Raw genomic sequence first — 18077 nt, 5'->3', positions numbered from 1 at the left:
AATGTAACGAATTCCTGACGTGGAATTAATGAAAATCAGCGAAAAGAAAGGAAAATTTTCGATAATGAATACTTTAAAATGTCCAGTATAAACGGATTTTTGCTCAATAAAAACCCTAGAGGAAAAAGAGCAGGAAAAAGGTGGGGAAAAATTGCAGGAAAAAAGAGTGCACCCACAATTACAGAAAAACAACCAGCGACAAGAGTTCCGAGTTCGGAAATTTATTATAACCTTACCGAACCGACATTAAAAATCAAACCCATTAATAAAGTGAAACCTTTGTCCCCAGTTGTCCTCCCCATAGCAGGTCCAAGTAACCCCCAGGTTCCCCCTCCACAAGCTCGAGTAATTGACCTTGAAAGAGAGGAGGAATTGGCTCGTCGCAGAATAGAACTCTTACAACAACACTTAGACGATAGTTCAAACGACTCTGACGAGACTACGGCATATGACAGTGACGTAATGATTTTGGATTGAAAATAATTAATAATTTTTCTAAAATGGTTTCACCTATTCTGACTGACAAAACACTCAAAGATTTAACACCTACGCCGACGTTGCCTTGTAACATTCCCTCAGTACTGGTTTTTTTTAAGAAAGCGAATAACCGATTCTACATCGACTATTTCCTTGAAGCAAGTTTGCAGGAATATTCCGCGGTGGCGTAAGAGAAAAGAAAATAAGAGAGATAGTTTGTTCCCCTCTCGAAAAGAAGAGACTGCCAAGTTTGCGTATAAAAAAAAGGGCACATAAGTATATGTGTATGTGTTCGTGGGCATATATATGTATGTATATATATATATATATATATATATATAATATATGCATGTATATTTAAACACGCATATCATCACCCCTTGTAACAATTCAATTTTTTTTAATTCCTTTTGTCAATTAAGACCCTTTTGGCAAAAATGCCGGACCATCCCGAAGACAACCCCGGCGCAAGGGGCGGGAATAATCACTCTTTATTAGAGACAGAACATGCCAACATAACACTTCGACAAATTAACCAGGACACTACGGCCGCCATGGCTTCTGTCCTCGAATGTATGACCCTACAACAGAGTACATACCACATCCCTTTCTTTGATGGAAAGAATCCACCCTTAAGAGAATTTCTACAAGATGTAGCAAATGGTGTCGTATTCACCACCGATGCCACAGAACCGGGTTTCCTTAAAGCAGTCCTTAGTAAGTTAAAGGGCGCAGCTAGGGAAAGTGTTAGAGATAAACATTTTAATAGAGTGGACGAGCTTGTCGCTCATTTGCATAAACGATTTGCATCTACAAAAAAATACCAATGGTATTTCGAAAATATAATGACAATAAGGATGAAACAAACCGAAACTGTTCGGGACTATAACGATAGGTTGCGCGGACTTCTAAGTGGTGCAAAACATGCCCTCGAAGCAAAGTACAATAGACGATTTCGCGAAGCCGATGTCCCCAACGCGCGTACTCGTGTGCTTCCTGAAAGTGAACTCCTGATACAACCGATTATAGATTGTGCCCTCGAATCTTTCATTCGCGGACTACCAGAAGAAATGTCAATTTTTGTTGACACTAGAAACCCCGTGGACTTAGAAGAGGCCTGCGAACATGCCCTTCGCGCAGAAGACCTCCAAAAATATTCACATGACAGACAATAGAAAACCCAGTTTCGGTTCAATGAATAAATATTTTGAATTAAAATGAAAATGTAATACTTTTGCGGACTATTTTCTCATAATTAAAATTGCATTTTTCTAATTTTTATGTGCATCCTTATATTATCATATCATCATCATCGTAAATAATTTAAAAAAAAAAAAAAAAAAAAAAAAAAAAAGGGTGGAAGATCGAAGAAAATATCTTTCAAACAGGAATTTTCCTCATTGTCAGTGGAAAAACTCGAGGAAAATTTCGAATTTTAAAAGAAAGCTTTATCGCTTATCTTTCCGAATTTTTTTTTACACTAGTTGCGCAGCTTTTAGTACAGAGCCCTAGTTATGGAACGTTACAATTGGCGCAATGTTTTAGGTGTAGAATCTGAAAAGTTTGTATCCAAAATTATTCCCCATTCGCCTTCATAATTTTGTACATCGGAAAATTTGCATGCAAGTTAGCAGGAATATTCCATGGTGGCGAAAATCATTTCTAAAATGAATTTTGTTTTTCTAAGGTAAAGAAAATAATTTTCTTTCTAAAATTTTTTCCTATTTTCTTTGTTTTCTAAATTCTGAAAGTTAAAGATCTTTTTAATAATTTTTATTCTGAAATAATTTTTCAAATTTTCCAATCTTTTCCAAAATTAAGAAAATCTAATACTCCGTTTTCTTTGTTTTCCCTTAAATTCAAAAGCGGATATAATATATAATATAATTTAATTTAATTCAATATGCTTTTATTTAAAGAGAAATGCAAGAATTTCTCACCTGGCTTTTATACATTAAAATAGAACATAAATTATATGTGCAAAATTGTCTCAGAGTGTCTTCTGTTATTTCCTTGCATATTAGGTTACGATCAGTGGCCTTGACTCATTAAATGCGAGTTTATGAAATCACGGTCAATGTCTTCGAAATTAGAGTCTTTCCGCATTCCTCAAGAGACGTCTTGTTGACAATGCTTTTGTGTATCTGAACTACCTTGTATTAATGATTAAACTCTTTATTTTCAAAATTAAAATTTATTTTTACCAATAAATTCTAACATTGTTACATTTAGTTTAGTAACTTTAACTAGGCTGATTTGGTTGTTTTAATCGAAAGGTTCGGTCAAAAATTATCCCATTATTTTATTCCATAAAATAACTTAGAATTAGAAATTAGAAAACTAATGAGTATTTGTAATTAGTTAATTTTAATAAACCTATTTATTAATGTATCTAATCTAATTTATCAATTAATAATCAATAAACAATTGTTTAATTTGTTTATTAGTAAATTAATTTCCTTTACTTAATTAAATTAATTTTACTTTATTTTTTTATGTTATTACTTTATTATTACTATTGTTTTAATTAATTAAATTAAATTAATAATTTTAATTAATTTATAATCTATTACTATTAATGTATATAATTACATATTAATTAGATTCTAATAATAATAGTATTAATTTATATATTTATTTATATTATTATTATATTATTAGAATTATAATTATAATTTACTATAATTCACTAATATTAGTAACGAATTATTTATAGGTTATTTGTAAAAAATTTATATTAACTAATCTCTACATTTTATTGTAATAATATTTGTTACTATAATATGCTATAGTAAAACATAATTTAAGATTTGAACTAAGATTTTTACTAAGTCTAAAAAAAAAAAAAAAAAAAAAAATCCCAATCGAACTTATTTGATTACAGCAACCAAACCATTTTATTTTTGCGTAATAATTCAAAAAAAAAATAATTTTTAAATTTGAGCAAGAAAAACAGAGGAACTCTGAATAAAGATAATATTTTCATTCGAAATATTTTTCTCCTTGCTGCGCCCCTGCGTAAAGCATCGCACAGGGCGGCAGAATAAATGGAAAAATTATTTAAGATGTTTTATGCAGTTTGAATTTTAAATAATTCATTAAAAATAATGACATTTCTTTCGTTTCCTTTTTTTAAATTTTTATATAGAAATTTAAAATCTGTTAATACAAAATTTCTAAATTTTTCCCGTATAATTTTCCTCTTCAATTCAATACTTTTCATACGTAAAAAGTAGTATATATTTTACTCATTTTAAATGCATTGTGATTTATCATGCAGTTGGGACAATCGAGGATCAGTCACCCTGACGGTCATTTTGATAACTGGGCGACGTTTACGGGAAGGCAGGTAAAGGTTACGTGGTGTTGCATCATAATCATCCCCGCACAAAGTACCGTAAATACAAGTGTGCCTACAGGAGGAAGAGTGACTCTAGGAAAAGACTGTCCTCTTTTTGTTTCCTTTTGTATGGTGGAAAGCAAAGTATAAAATGACTATTTTTCATAAAAACAAAACTGTTGTTTCAAAATTATTTTTGTTTCTCCGATGAATACCATGAATCATCCCTGTGAACTTGCAAACATGAAAGGGTTCTTTTGCTAACTAATTGTTTTCAGAATCTTTTATTTTCGTTTAATTTAATTTTATTGTTAAGAAGGATGGAATTTTTTTTTATATTGAGATTGTCCCACTTATTAAGAATTCTCAATCTTCCTATCCACTAAATTAAAACCTATATTTTAATTTCTTCTCCTTCGACTACCAACCTAACATAAATAAATGAATCAATAAATAAAGATATTTTCTTCAAAAAAAAAAAAAAAAAAAAATAGAAATATCAAAATTCTTTAATACTCGTTTATTCAAACATTTTTTTTGTGTGAAATTTATTTTGTTAAGTAAGATTATAACTAAAAAAAAAAAATTTTTATCTTCAAAATTTTATCGTATTCAATTGAATAAAATGGATCTTTTCGATTATTAAATTGTTTTATTTATTTATGTATTACTGTTTGAAAACAAAATTTTTATTTCAATATTCCCGAACATGAGCAGGAATATTCCATGGTGGCGATACAAGGTTTGTAACGCTACCACCATGAAAATGAGATAATGGTTAAGCACCTAGCCATTGTCTACAACCAAATTGAAATTAACATACCTTTGTTTTTAGATCACTGAGAGATGACCCCCAATTTCCTATGCTTTACCTTAGAACCAGGAGCTAATTCTCATGATGTCGGACTGAGGGTGCCACACTTAGGGTTAAGCCTGGCAGAATGTTTTCTGTCTTCAGAAAAGGGCTCGCTTGGCTCCAGGAAGTTGTTGGGTCAACATCATAATCTAAAATGCCACCAACTGCATTTTAGATCCTATACGATCCTATACGGTAATCGAGGTTAAACTGTCATCAAACCTAACCTCGACCAAAATCAAGGTCAGTCAACCGCAAATCGGCCTTGATTAGGCGAGCCTACAATCCTGCCACATCATAACGGCAAGAGTTACTTTGGACTCATGTTACAACGATGTCACCACTAGTAGAACTCCATCCAAAATTTCAACGTCAACCAACATCTGGATCTTCTGAAGACAACTGTCATCTCACCGATAAAATAAGGTTGAAGGGAGGAGTTAACTATCGTAGCCATGGCGTTCTTACCCAGCCAATTTGGTTAGCCGAGGGTCATTCTTATGGTCCATTTTTCTGAAGCCTGTAGTGGAATGTCATTCATACCACGATACGAGTTATCGAGTAACCAGAAATTTGTGCAACCGGTCCTAGTTATCAACAATTTTGGAATACCCTGCAATTGGACTTTAAGAGATATCAAAGTCATTAAACTGCTACATCTTGTCTTCCGTCAGAAAGCCATCATCAAATTTCAGAAATCGACAAGGACGATTGTGATATCCGAAATCGTTAACGTACCGCTCCATAGAAGATCCACGTCGGAAATTTGATGTCAACTTCCATCTACTAATAACTGCGATCGACACCGATGAGTTGTAACCTCATTACTCTCTCTTAACATTCGTTTGTCACCGCTGTCAAAAATTAATCCCATTTGAAAACCTCAGAAAATTAAATCAACATAATAGAGTATTGTTTGTACTAGCTCATAGGACTTGACAATGCTCCTCAAGCAGATCAACTTTAGTCATTCATGATCTCATTTATTTTACAAATAAAATGAGATTATAATCAGAATGTTACTTCCGATTTATATTATCGACTACTTACTAACACCGCCTATTTAATCTCAATTATTCTAGAGTGCGTTTTCCTTCTTTTATAGCCCCTCAATTTCGATTATTTTCTTAAACGTTATAATGTATGCGTATATGTGTATCGAATCGAATTGCATATGTGCAGGTGCACTCGCATGGTTAACATTCTGGTCACGGATGGTTCTTGACACAGGATGATTTGATCATTTTCTCTAAAATTTTGTTTAAAAAAAAAAAAAAAAAAATTTTTTTTTAAATTTTCCAAAACTTTAAAATAATAATAATAACTTTTAAATATACTTAGACAAATCTTTCAAAACAAGAATACTTAATAGTTCCAACTGGTTGTATAATGGTAAATATTTACAAAATATATTATTATTATAGAATCAATAGTAAATATAAAGATAATTATATGTCAAATATAACGATAATTATTTTATTTAATTTAACCCGATCATTATGAAGAATCAATGTATACATATGTAAACTGCGAAACATAATTTCTAAAATTCAAATTAAATGTTTGACATATAATATTCTTTTCTGCATTCTTGAAAAACATGAAATTTTCAGTCATACCCCAAGTTCATTTCCATTGCGACAAGTTTTCGGGGACGAAAACAGGAATTTCCACGGTGGTTTGTTACGCAAGTACGTAACATATATTTTTTTTTTTTTAAATTTTTAGTCCTAAAATGAAATTCAAAATTAATTAATTCCATTCATTTTATTTTTATAATATTTATAATTATAAAGGCACCAAAAACTGCTGTAAAATGAGTACGTCAGCAGCTGATTATCGCGCGAAAATGAACTCGGGCCTCGACAGTAAATTATTTTTTTTCTGCTTGAAAATATAATTCCAGCAACCTAAAATTATTTTATTATGATTTCAATGATTTTCAGGAAATGCTCAACATATATTTTAATTATAATTTATATCATTTTCTCCTCTCTCAATTGTATGTATGTATTATTATTATTATTATTTTTGTTGCTATTTGTGTGTAGATAAATATATTCTGCTAGTATTATTATTGTTATAAATAAGTACCTAATTAAAAAAAAAAAAAAAAAAAAAAAAAAATTAAAGTATTCGAAATTAAAATAATGTCTTCGCATCGACGGGTGGGGGCCACCGCTGAACGCGGTCAGTGGAAGCTCCCCGCGCATCCCTCGGCATTGCGCGAGTGAGAAAGAAGATATGCTATACATAGGAATCTTTCTCTCTCTGATACATTATTGATGCGTTCTCTCTCAACCGCATAGTGTTCTCGCTTGTATTCACTATAGAGCGTGCGTCTCTTTTCACCTAACAGCCGTTCTAAGAGAAAAGGAGATACATTGTACCAGCGAATCTTTTTCTCTTAGACTAACGTTCTCAAGATAAAAATATGGAAGCTAATGATTACAAATAACGACAATAAGTGTTTTACTCATGTACTATTATTGCTTGCGGGTCTTAAATGAGTATAGATAGGCGTAGAAACCACATTAGAAATTGGACTTCTCACGAATTATGGGAAATGATATTTAGAACAAATCTACGCGATGAGCTTTTTCCATGAACGTAATTCTTCAGTTTCCGATCCTTTCTTACTTCACCCCTTTTTATTACGTATTCTGGGCCTAACAATCTTACATGCCCACGACAACACAACATCAAAGTTGTAATTGTCGCAAATGAAAAAGGGATAAAAATACCCAAAATCAAAACATTTTCCAACAAGGAAAATTCATAATATAAATCCAAAAAAAAAAAAAATATATATATAATAAAAGAAAAAAAAAACAAGTCTTTCAATAATAATTTATGCTTGATTTTTATTAAGTGACTATTATTATATTTGGCTATAACTGTTAACAGAAAACGAAAACTCAGCATTATTGGCATAGTAACAGGCCCAGAGCTCACGCCTTGTTCACGTGTTAAAAACCCTTAGTCCACAAAATTTTCCCACCTGAAGTCTCTAAACGTTCATATAAAAGTGCATCGCGGAAATCAATTAATTGCTGTACAACTCTCATTCGCGAGTCAGCTCTGAAATTCTTCAGAGGCGTAAAAACGATTTTGAGACGCCGGGACTAAGCCCGTCCGTGAGTCGGATTTCCAATTTTTACAATCCACTACATAGATAGTGATTAAAATTGGACGGACGTAAAGTTAAAATGAATACTTCACGCCGACGAAGTCCAACGGAAGTCGTCTTTAATAAAAATCCAATAATTTGAATAAAATCAAATTATTGAATTTTTGTCTTTTTGACCGGCCAGTCCGCACGTGTGGTGCCTGCGCTGTTTAAATTCGGTGGACCCGTAAGTGCATTCTTGTGCGCTACCAAATGACATTTTCGCGCTTTGATAAGTGTGTGTATTTTTTTCGCCCGTCGGAAAGCAGCTCGAAGCCTCGCCCTCGTTAGCTTGCGATGGTATAATAAGCAGTAGAGTAAGTTTTTAAACATGTATCGTTCCATCTTCTTATCTTATTGTATTATTTCAACATTTTAAAGTCGAGATTTCTTTTATAAAATAAATGTATAAAAGGGTCTTAATTGTTTCATTGTGTCTTATCCCTTAAATTCAATTTTCGAATAACGTAACTTGGCAGTTTCTTTTAAAATAGGATACACGATCCCATAAAAATAAACGGAATTTTTAATTTCGGCAGCTTGGTGCCTCCAGGACATAAAGAATAATAATTTTTATAATTAATATTTTTCGGTTCGTAACATTCAAATATAAAAAAGGTTTTTTGGTTTGCTGATAATAAACCCGACATGGTCATGGACCCAGTACGGACAATTCATCATATTCATATCATTTCATCATTTTCGAGCAAATCCGATTAGTTTTAAAATTTTTCGTCCGCCATATTGGATCCGCCATTTTGAATTTTTAAATTCTGACATCATATTCGTAATCAGCGACCCCAAAAACCCCCGAGTACCAAGTTTCGAGTAAATGCAATTGATTTTTAACTTTCATGTCCGCCATATTGGATCCGCCATTTCGAATTTTTAAAAACTGACATCATATTCGTAATCAGCGACCCCAAAAACCCCTGAGTAAGAATTTTCAAGCTGATTTAGTTACTTCTGCTTGACTAATTATAACCTTTTGATATCAAAACTTTAAACGCTTTTTTCTCAAAACACTATATTTAAAAATGGTAACCAGTAGAACTCAAAAACCGTTTGACCGATTTCAAAAATTCAAGTTGCATTCGATTCAGTGGAAGTTTTTGCAGGCCCTAAACCTCTAATATATTTAAAATATTCAATAATCAGGTTTTTGTGAGTGATTGATTGTCAAAAAAATGGTGTTTTTTCAGTTTTTTGGGTTCCAAAGCTTGCCATTTTTTTAATTTTTGATTTTTTTTAATATCTCGAGGTTTAGGACCTGTATTAGGTCTTAAACTTTAAAATCACGTTTGATTTTTTTATTTTAGATGATTCTGCGATGAGCTACAGTGGTTACCGTAAAGGACTTTGATTTTGACCAGTGTACATAGCGACCTCTGTAGAAGGAGCATAATAATATTTTTTAAGATCGCAATTTTTTTTTAAATAGTTCTTGACGTATATAGTAACATGTAAAAACTTTTGATCAATTATATTTTAAAACTTATGAGTACACGATCTTTTATAAACCTTCTATTTTAGGGCAAAAAAATTTAGGAAACCCCTTAAATTGCGAGACTAACGCATCGAGGAGTCGGGTTGGTGTTAAAGCGCCTGTCTAAACTCGGAGGCGCCCCTCTTCCTCTATTTTATTGTCTATTCCGAATTTTTTACACTTCTTACACTTTTGAGAACCAGTTAAAGTCATTTTTTTAAAATTATTTTTTGTTTTTATCACTCAAAATTATAGAATTTCATCATTTTTTTGGAAGTTTCTTGGTTCGAATAGAAACTACATATCTAAACTTTAAAATTTTTTCTTTGATTTTATGTTTCAAACAAAAATTGCGGTCTCTATCGTGCCTGCCGTTTTTTAAGACCAGATGTGCACCGCCTTCTAAACTAGGAACTTCCCTTAAGGGGAGATTACGGTGATTTTTTTCCAAAAAATTGAATTATTGAGTAACTACATACAACAACTCGCCGAGAGTGTGAAGTCACGCGTTTATACTAGTCGGGTAGCAGTAAATGGCCCAAGGCACTCACTGCTACTAGAGTGGCATTGGATAACTTGAAAATGATCTTTTAGAAACCGAAGAAGGAACTATGTATGGAGCTGGTATCGCCGATTGTGTCCCAATGTTCCAAAAGCACGTATGAACTGACGACGCTAATAGGAAATGAAACATGGGCACTGTACTTCTATAGAAACATATGTGAATAGTTTTGAGTGACTTAAGTGGAAGATAAGTTCTAATATTACCCTAGTGAAAAAAACACGTATAATTAAAATATAATATTATAATAAATTATAATATTATAAAATAATGACAAGTATAATTTTACGTATAATTATACGTATTATTTAGTATAGAAAATTTTATCTTAAGGGATTCAAATTTATACATTTTTACGTATTTTTACGTGTAGATTACAAAAAAAATATAGCGAGAACGATTGGAGTTGAATATTATAGCGTTTTCAAGGAAAAACTGATAATTTTCGATAAAAATCATGAATTTTCTTCAAAAAACGAAGAAAATTTTATCTAAAGGGCTTCAAATTTATACACCCTGGCGGATTGGTTCAAGCTTACATTTTGAGTGATTTCGCTCAGAAATCGCTTAAATTCGCTTAGAGTGAAAATTTATTGATAAATTGCTAAAAAAAATGATATAAAAGTGAAAAATAAAGATAAATTAGTGTTTTTGTAGATGATTTATGGAAAAATTATTATAAATTAAACATTAAATAAAAAGTTATTAATGTTTAAAGAGATGTCGATAAAGTGTCAGTTTAAGTGCGTTTTCTTTTATTAATTTTGAAGAGAAATATGTGAAATGTGATAAAAATGATAACTTTTGTCAATAAATTATTACTTATAATATTAATTGTAGTAATTTTTGCCCTTATTTAGTGTTAAAAAAGCTTATAATTGTTTAATTTTTCATAGTGTATTTTACAATGTGTGATTTTACCGGTTATGTAGCTGTGTTGTGAAATGGGGATCGATATTATCTGCAACATGATTGCCGCGCGAAAGTTCCGATAGATGTCGGGCCACAATTTAGTCCTATAGCTTTATTGATATCAGCATTTCATTAGATTATACGTGAATAAATGATAAATGAATTTTGTAAATGATTACCGCATTATAATTAATAAATAATTTTTAAAAAATTAAAAAACAACTTTTCCGTTTTTTTAATTAATAAAAAAAATGTTTTTACCTATTGAAAATTAATGAACTTGCAGAAAAATTTTTTTTAGTAAATAAACATTTTTTAAAATTACAAAATTAATTTATTAATTTTCAATAGAAGAAGGAGCCATTAATCAGTAAGTATTTATTAATTAATAGTAATAATTAACTTATTTAAGTTATTTAAATAATAATTTTGATATTAATAGTTAATTATTAATTAATTAATAAATTATTAATAAATACTTACTGATTAATGGCTCCTCCTTCTATTGAAAATTAATAAATTAATTTTGTAAATTTAACAAATTGATTATTTACTAAAAAAAATTTTTCTGCAAGTTCATTAATTTTGAATAGGTAAAAATATTTTTTTTATTAATTAAAAAAACGGAAAAGTTGTTTTTTAATTTTTTAAAAATTATTTATTGATTATAATGCGTTAATCATTTATAAAATTAATTTATCATTTATTCTCGTATATAATCTAATGAAATGCTGATATCAATAAAGCTATAGGACTAAATTGTGGCCCGACATCTATCGCAACTTTCGCGCGGCAATCGTGTTGCAGGTAATATCGATCCTCATTTCACAACACAGCTACATAACCGGTAAAATCACACATTGTAAAATACACTATGAAAAATTAAACAATTATAAGCTTTTTTAACACTAAATAAGGGCGAAAATTACTACAATTAATATTATAAGTAATAATTTATTGACAAAAGTTATCATTTTAATCACATTTCACATATTTCTCTTCAAAATTAATAAAAGAAAACACACTTAAACTGACACTTTATCGACATCTCTTTAAACATTAATAACTTTTTATTTAATGTTTAATTTATAATAATTTTATATGTTACTATGTGTTTATCTATGTGTTTTTATGCTCACATTACAGGAAAAATTTAGCAAAATTGGAATTTTTTTACCTGCCTTCACACTTGAAACCCCTTAAATTTTAGGTTTAAGGGTACGGAACCCTCTGTTTTAATGCGAGTGTAACTCGCACTTGTCCGATTTTTAAATAATCAATTGAAAAAATTTTGTTTTTGAAAAAAAAGACAACTCTTATATTACATGATTAAAGGAGTCTACCAAGTTTGGCTCATCTAACTTTCTAACACTCGAACAAATTGAAAGTACGTATAAATAAACAATACACCGTTATAAAGGTTTTTGTCGTCACTAATCACGAATATGTTGTCAAATTAACTGTCAACTTTGATAAAAAGTAATTTGATTTTATAAAAATGAAAGTAAATGTATTTTTAGGGTCGCTGACCACAAATTTGATGTCAAATTTACAATTTACAAATGCCGACAACAAAATAAATGCATCAGGAAGGCAAAGTGAAATATGACATAGTCCGTAAAAATTCTATGATTGAACATGTTGAGCAATCTCCAGCAAAGCATACGAGATGATCTGTCTACAACTATAAATGATTTATATATGAGAAATTATCTTATTATTAGGTTACTTAAAAGTATATCCACATATGTGTCTTTAGAAGCACGATGCCCATGTTTCATTTCCTATACTAGCGACGCAACGAAACATCCCAGGCCGCCAGAGTTTGAAGGATGGCCCAAAGTTGGCCTAACTTTGGCATCTGGAGTTACAGTTGCCAAAGCCTGCCCAACTTTGTCAGTTACATGTGGCCATAGTTGGCTGGACTTTGCAAGCCAATTATGGCAAGGGGATTTCGCCAACCTTAGCGAAACTAAGGCCAACTTTAGTCTAAAGTTGGCAAAACTTTGGGAAACGTAGTCTAAACGATTTAAAATTTTTGGTTGGCCAAACTCTGGGTGATGGTTGGCCCGCCGGTTGGCAAAACATCGGGGCACATAGTTTAAACGACTCAAAATTTTTGGTTGGCCAATCTCTGGGTGATGGCTGGCCCGCCGGTTGGCAAAACATCGGGGCACATAGTTTAAACGACTTAAAACTTTTGGTTGGCCAAACTCTGGGTGATGGTTGGCCCGACAGTTGGTAAAACTTCGGCGAACGTATTTTAAACGACTTAAAATTTTTGGTTGGACAAACTCTGGGTGAAAGTTGGCCTGACGGTTGCCAAAACTTCGGGGAATGTTGTTTAATCGACTAAAAATTTTTGGTTTGACAAACTCTGGGTGAAAGTTGGCCCGACGAAGATGTTTTTAAGTTATGTTTCTGAGTTTTAATCAAATTAAAAATGTTGACTTATATGTGAATTAATGTATTTAACATTGAAAATAATTTATAAATTACATATAATTACCATTACCACACTTTTTCAAGATAACATTATCTCGTGCTTAAATGAAGGTTTTTTTCAAATCACAACTAATTCTACATGGCAAAACCCTACTGGAAAATCTTGCATAAGTCCCAACAAGGAATCCTACAAGGATTTCATGTAAATTCATATAGGATTCTTTTTAGGAACCTATGTAGGTTCTCCAAAGAGTAAATCCTACAAGAGTTTTCCTTTTGTATTTATTATATCTTCCTACGTAGGAAACTATGAATTCCTATAGGATTCCTAAATAGGCAGATATAATTAATCCTATAGGAAAACTTCTATAGGAGGCCTATAAGAAGACATAAGGAATCCTATAGGATTTTTCCTTGTGGGAACCTAAATATGTTTCTATAAAGAATCATATAAGGATTTACATGAAATCCTTTTAGGATTCCTTGTAGAGACCTATGTAAAATTTTCCAGTAGGGAAAGTGGTGAAAATTTCACCATAAAATGGCATTTTTTCAAAACTCTGCCAAAAATTTAAATTTTTTGTCTTTTTTCTTCTTTCAAGTACAAGCTACAGGCATCTACTAACAGAAGATGTTGGTTTTTTAATTTCTGATGAATCTGTCATGACTTGTGCTGACAACGCCAAAATGAATTTCTGTCAAAAAGAAATGCAATGAAAATAGATCCAAAATCGGGTTGTGGGGGGTTTTTCTAGATCCCTTGTAGGATCAGAATATGCAAAACTTGTAATCCTAGCTGCTCCCTTTTTCGAGAAATTGACATTTTTGTGTTTTAAATGTGAATTAACGGTTTGCAATTCATTCATTTGATTTTATCAAGTAAATCTTAATTTCAAGAATTTAATATTAGCTCTATTTCACTCTTCGATCAATTTTTTATCTTCTTCTTGATACTTTATAAGTAGCAGGTTTGTCATTGATGCGTCTCCCTACTATACTTCAAAACAAAGACACTAATTACATTGAAATAACAATTTTTCCTAGAATCTATACGTGGTCACCAAACTCAATTTGTTTACCACATGGGGCATAAACTTTTTTCCGGGTCTCATCATGAGAACATTTAAAGTCAGGTCTCGCAAACTGTCTAGTCTCATAAACTGATCAAATTCTATCCTTTTCTAAATCCACAAAGGGTCTATATCCCTTCTCCATTAATGAAGACAAGTCCCACCAGAGCCGGCTCATAAAATAAGAAAGGCCCCAGGCCACTTATATTATATTATATATTCTTTTTTGCTTAGGGATTTTTGGGAAATCTGTATACAGATACCTTGGTTTCAGCATGCCAAGGTTATGTGGGGTTGTTAAAAAAGTGAACAATAAACAAAATAAGCTGGCGAACTACTACCAGTCCCGACCCACTAAAACCCGTCAACCCTTCTTGAGAGCCCTTAATCCACCCTCGGAACTGTCAGAAAGACTTTTGCCTTCGAGGGTGGCGCTCCTACTCTATCGCGAAATGACTTAGTCCATTCCTGCGGATATCCTGCGTTATCAATTTTAAAATAATAAACCTTTTTTAATGTAAAAGCAGAATTAACAGCACACCAGAAAAGAAAAACAATTAAAAGTCAATATATAAAATAAAATAAATAAAGTCAAAAATAAAATTGTAAAAAGACAAATGAACACATAAAATATAATATGAAACTGCAAAAAGACAATAAAAAACAAAATAAATAAAAAAATAAACAAATAGAACAAATAAATAAAAAAAATAGTACGTGGAGACAGTTCATTACGCCTTTCTACGGCCATCGAGATCCTTTCTCATCATAAAAGAGATAATAAAGGTCTCCATGAGCCACCAGTTTTCAAGGGACTGGATCATCAGCGCTACCATGTTCTCTGGTGAAACTGTAGCGTTTACACCGGTGAACATGGCCTACCTCTCTAAGTCCCATCTGCTGCAGGCAAAGAGGGTGTGCTCTGCGTTGTCCACAGGAAACTGGCAGTAAGCACGCTCCTCATTATCCTTTTTCTTAAAACGCTGCAGGTACGAGTTAAAACACCCGTGACCTGTCAGAGCTTAATTCAAATAGTAGGAGATCTCTCTATTGTTCCTACTTAACTAGGTGGCGAGTGTCGGTATAAGGCGATAAGTCCATCGACCTTTTATAAAAATAATTTATTAAATTAATACTAATAAACAATAATTTTATGATAATTATTCAGTTGTAACATGATCTTTTATAAAAATTATAAATAAAATATGAAAGAAAAAAAATTCTTTACTGGAGGTTCATATTTAGTATACTACACTGAATTTCCCACCACCATACCACTAGGACGTGGTTTAGCTGGAAAGACACTTACCGAGACGCCAGGTCCCGAGCTCGGACACTTTGTGAGACCTGACTGTATTTCGAAAGCTCATATTGAGCAAAAGTCTACTTGATTGACCAAGTATAGTTTCTAGGAAAATGGTTATTTCAATGTAAGTAGTAACTTTGTTTGAAGTATAGTAGTGAGACGCACTAATTCCCAGTTAACAAAAAACATATTCGTTCCAAAACCGTTTTTAAAACGTTTTGAGAACGTTTCATGTCAGCCAAAAAATGTTCCAGAACATTATTTAAACATCCATTTTCTTAAAATGTTTTAGAACATTAATTGGCGGACAGGAAACCTTTTAAAAACGTTTTAAGAACGATTTTGAACGAACATGGTTTTTTCCCATTGTGTTACAAGTCATTTCTGAGTTCAGTTGGTTATACAATCAAAACAATTGCCCCAGTAAGAAGTCTGGAATTGAAAAATGTTATTCCATTTGATTAGGAAAATTTGCTCTTTTTAATTCTACGCATAGAATACAAATTTATAAATTTAAGTCATGCACACGGAGAAAAGTACATGATCTAAGACCTCCCGCTATAGACGTAGCACTGCGCTACTCTGTTTATGCGCTAGAGTCGTCTCGTAGTCGGGAGCTGAGACGCCCTAATTGCGTTGTCAAACATTGCTCCCGTATAGCTCGCAAACTACTAACCACGAAAAATACTTCTCAAGGCTGGCACGGGAAGTCTTAGCTCCCGATCTTCTCTCCGTGCAGAAATCGAGATATTCTACTTTATCTACACTTCTTCAGTAGTAACATTCAACGATAACATATTATAATATTAACAATACATACATATAACCTAACATAAATAGAAACATTATACTTTCTACTGAACACAGAGAAATTGTTTGGGATTAAATTTTTTCAGTTTCTATTCCCGTTTGATGATTAAAAAGTCTTCTAGTTCAAACATAATTTAACAAAACTTTTTGAAATTAAAACTTTATGAAATGTATTCCATTAATTGAATACAATTGTATTTTGGAATAAAAAAGAATTACTTTTTCCAATATTCTATCCCATTTTACAGGGATTAAAAAAAGAGGGAATATTTCAGATTAAATAAATGGAATGGCAAAATTTTAAAGAGAAAATATATATGATAATTTAAATGTCATTCTATTCTTGTACATGTTCTCATCAGAACAGGTACAAGATCTTGTACAGGAATTTTCATTAGGGTTCCAGCCTTCTTACCGGGGTTATACGTTTTAGAAACCTTACCAAATAACAAATTAGATATTTATAATAATCCTTAAGCATTCCAAATTTCTTCCCTTCAATCAAAACTTTCTCTAAATTTGTTGGATTTAGATCTAGTAAAAGATTCCAGTCAGTAGAATTCGAAATTTCTTTCAATAGAGGCAAATAATCATGATCTTCGCTTATATGACGAATTGTAATAGGAGAATCTAGCGGCCCATGTAGTTGAAGAACATCTTGTATTCGAATTAAAGCATCATCTGTGTCATAAATTACTGTAAATGATTTCCAACTCAACGACTTTAGTACATCAGCAATTGCCTGTAAATATAATATTATTCTTAAGCTGTTTATATTTTAAAAATAAGTATTGTTTATTTAATTCAAGTAAAATCTTCATTTTATAATAATAGGAGTTTCATTCGTGGTCAGGACATCTAATGAGCTGATTTTCTATATAATCGTATACGTATTTGGAATAGGAATTTGGAAAGGAAAAAAAATAGAAATTATCATGTAAATAGGATTCATAATAATAACTTTATAAAAACCTATATACAGGAAAAATATAGCAAATACGACTAGAGCCGATAATCATATGGTGTTGAGAAATAACCGAAAATTTTCAAAAAAACTAAGTTTTATTAATCTTTACTACACGGAAAAACAGGAGCTGAGATTGTAGTAAAAATAGTTAATAGTAATAATTAGAGGAGATGTATACACTTAGTAAGAAGTGAGAAATTCAAAAGAATTGAAAAATTTTAACTTTCCATTAAAAAGGATAAATTATCAATTTTTTGAATTGTGTTTGTATCCAATTCCTACACTGTAAAAAAAATTCTCTGTAATTTTACATACAGAGTATGCGAGGAAAAAAACCTACAATGTGTGAGACATTTTTACAGGATCCACGTTGGGCCAGGAGACCCTTATAATTGGCCAAAAATCATATTTCCCAAAAAACAAAGAATCTTTAAATTTTCAGGGGCGTATTTATAGTTTTTGGGGTCGCTGATTATGAATCTGAAGTCAGATTTTAAAAATTCAAAATGGCGAATCCAATATGGCGGACGACAAAAAAAAATTAATAGGATTCGCGTGAAAATTGTTACTCGGGGGTTTTTGGGATCGCTGATTACGAATATGACATCAAATTTTCAAAATTCAAAATGGCGGATTCAATATGGCGGACGAATTTTTAAAAATTCAATAAATTCACT

The 18077-nt window shown here is 31.6% G+C and overlaps 1 protein-coding gene across 3 annotated transcripts in view; it reads right to left on the bottom strand.

Annotated features, from left to right (window-relative positions):
* LOC127277003 (glutamate receptor ionotropic, kainate 2-like) overlaps positions 1-18077 on the bottom strand; it is a 590803-nt gene that overhangs the window by 458267 nt on the left and 114459 nt on the right. For 2 of the 3 annotated variants that reach the window (XM_051297788.1, XM_051297789.1), the window contains one exon: positions 16876-17175. The exons of the other annotated variant lie outside the window; for it this stretch is intronic. In XM_051297788.1, the coding sequence (XP_051153745.1) occupies positions 16876-17175 (300 nt within the window). The remainder of the gene's footprint in view (positions 1-16875; positions 17176-18077) is intronic. 3 annotated transcript variants of the gene reach the window in all.

This window comes from Leptopilina boulardi, unplaced genomic scaffold (assembly GCF_019393585.1).
Source record: "Leptopilina boulardi isolate dan_hultmark-lab unplaced genomic scaffold, ZJU_Lbou_2.1 LbouV2_162, whole genome shotgun sequence".
Lineage (NCBI taxonomy): Eukaryota > Metazoa > Arthropoda > Insecta > Hymenoptera > Figitidae > Leptopilina > Leptopilina boulardi.
Note: the sequence above shows the minus strand (reverse complement) of the source record. Positions and strands in the feature narration are given on the sequence as shown.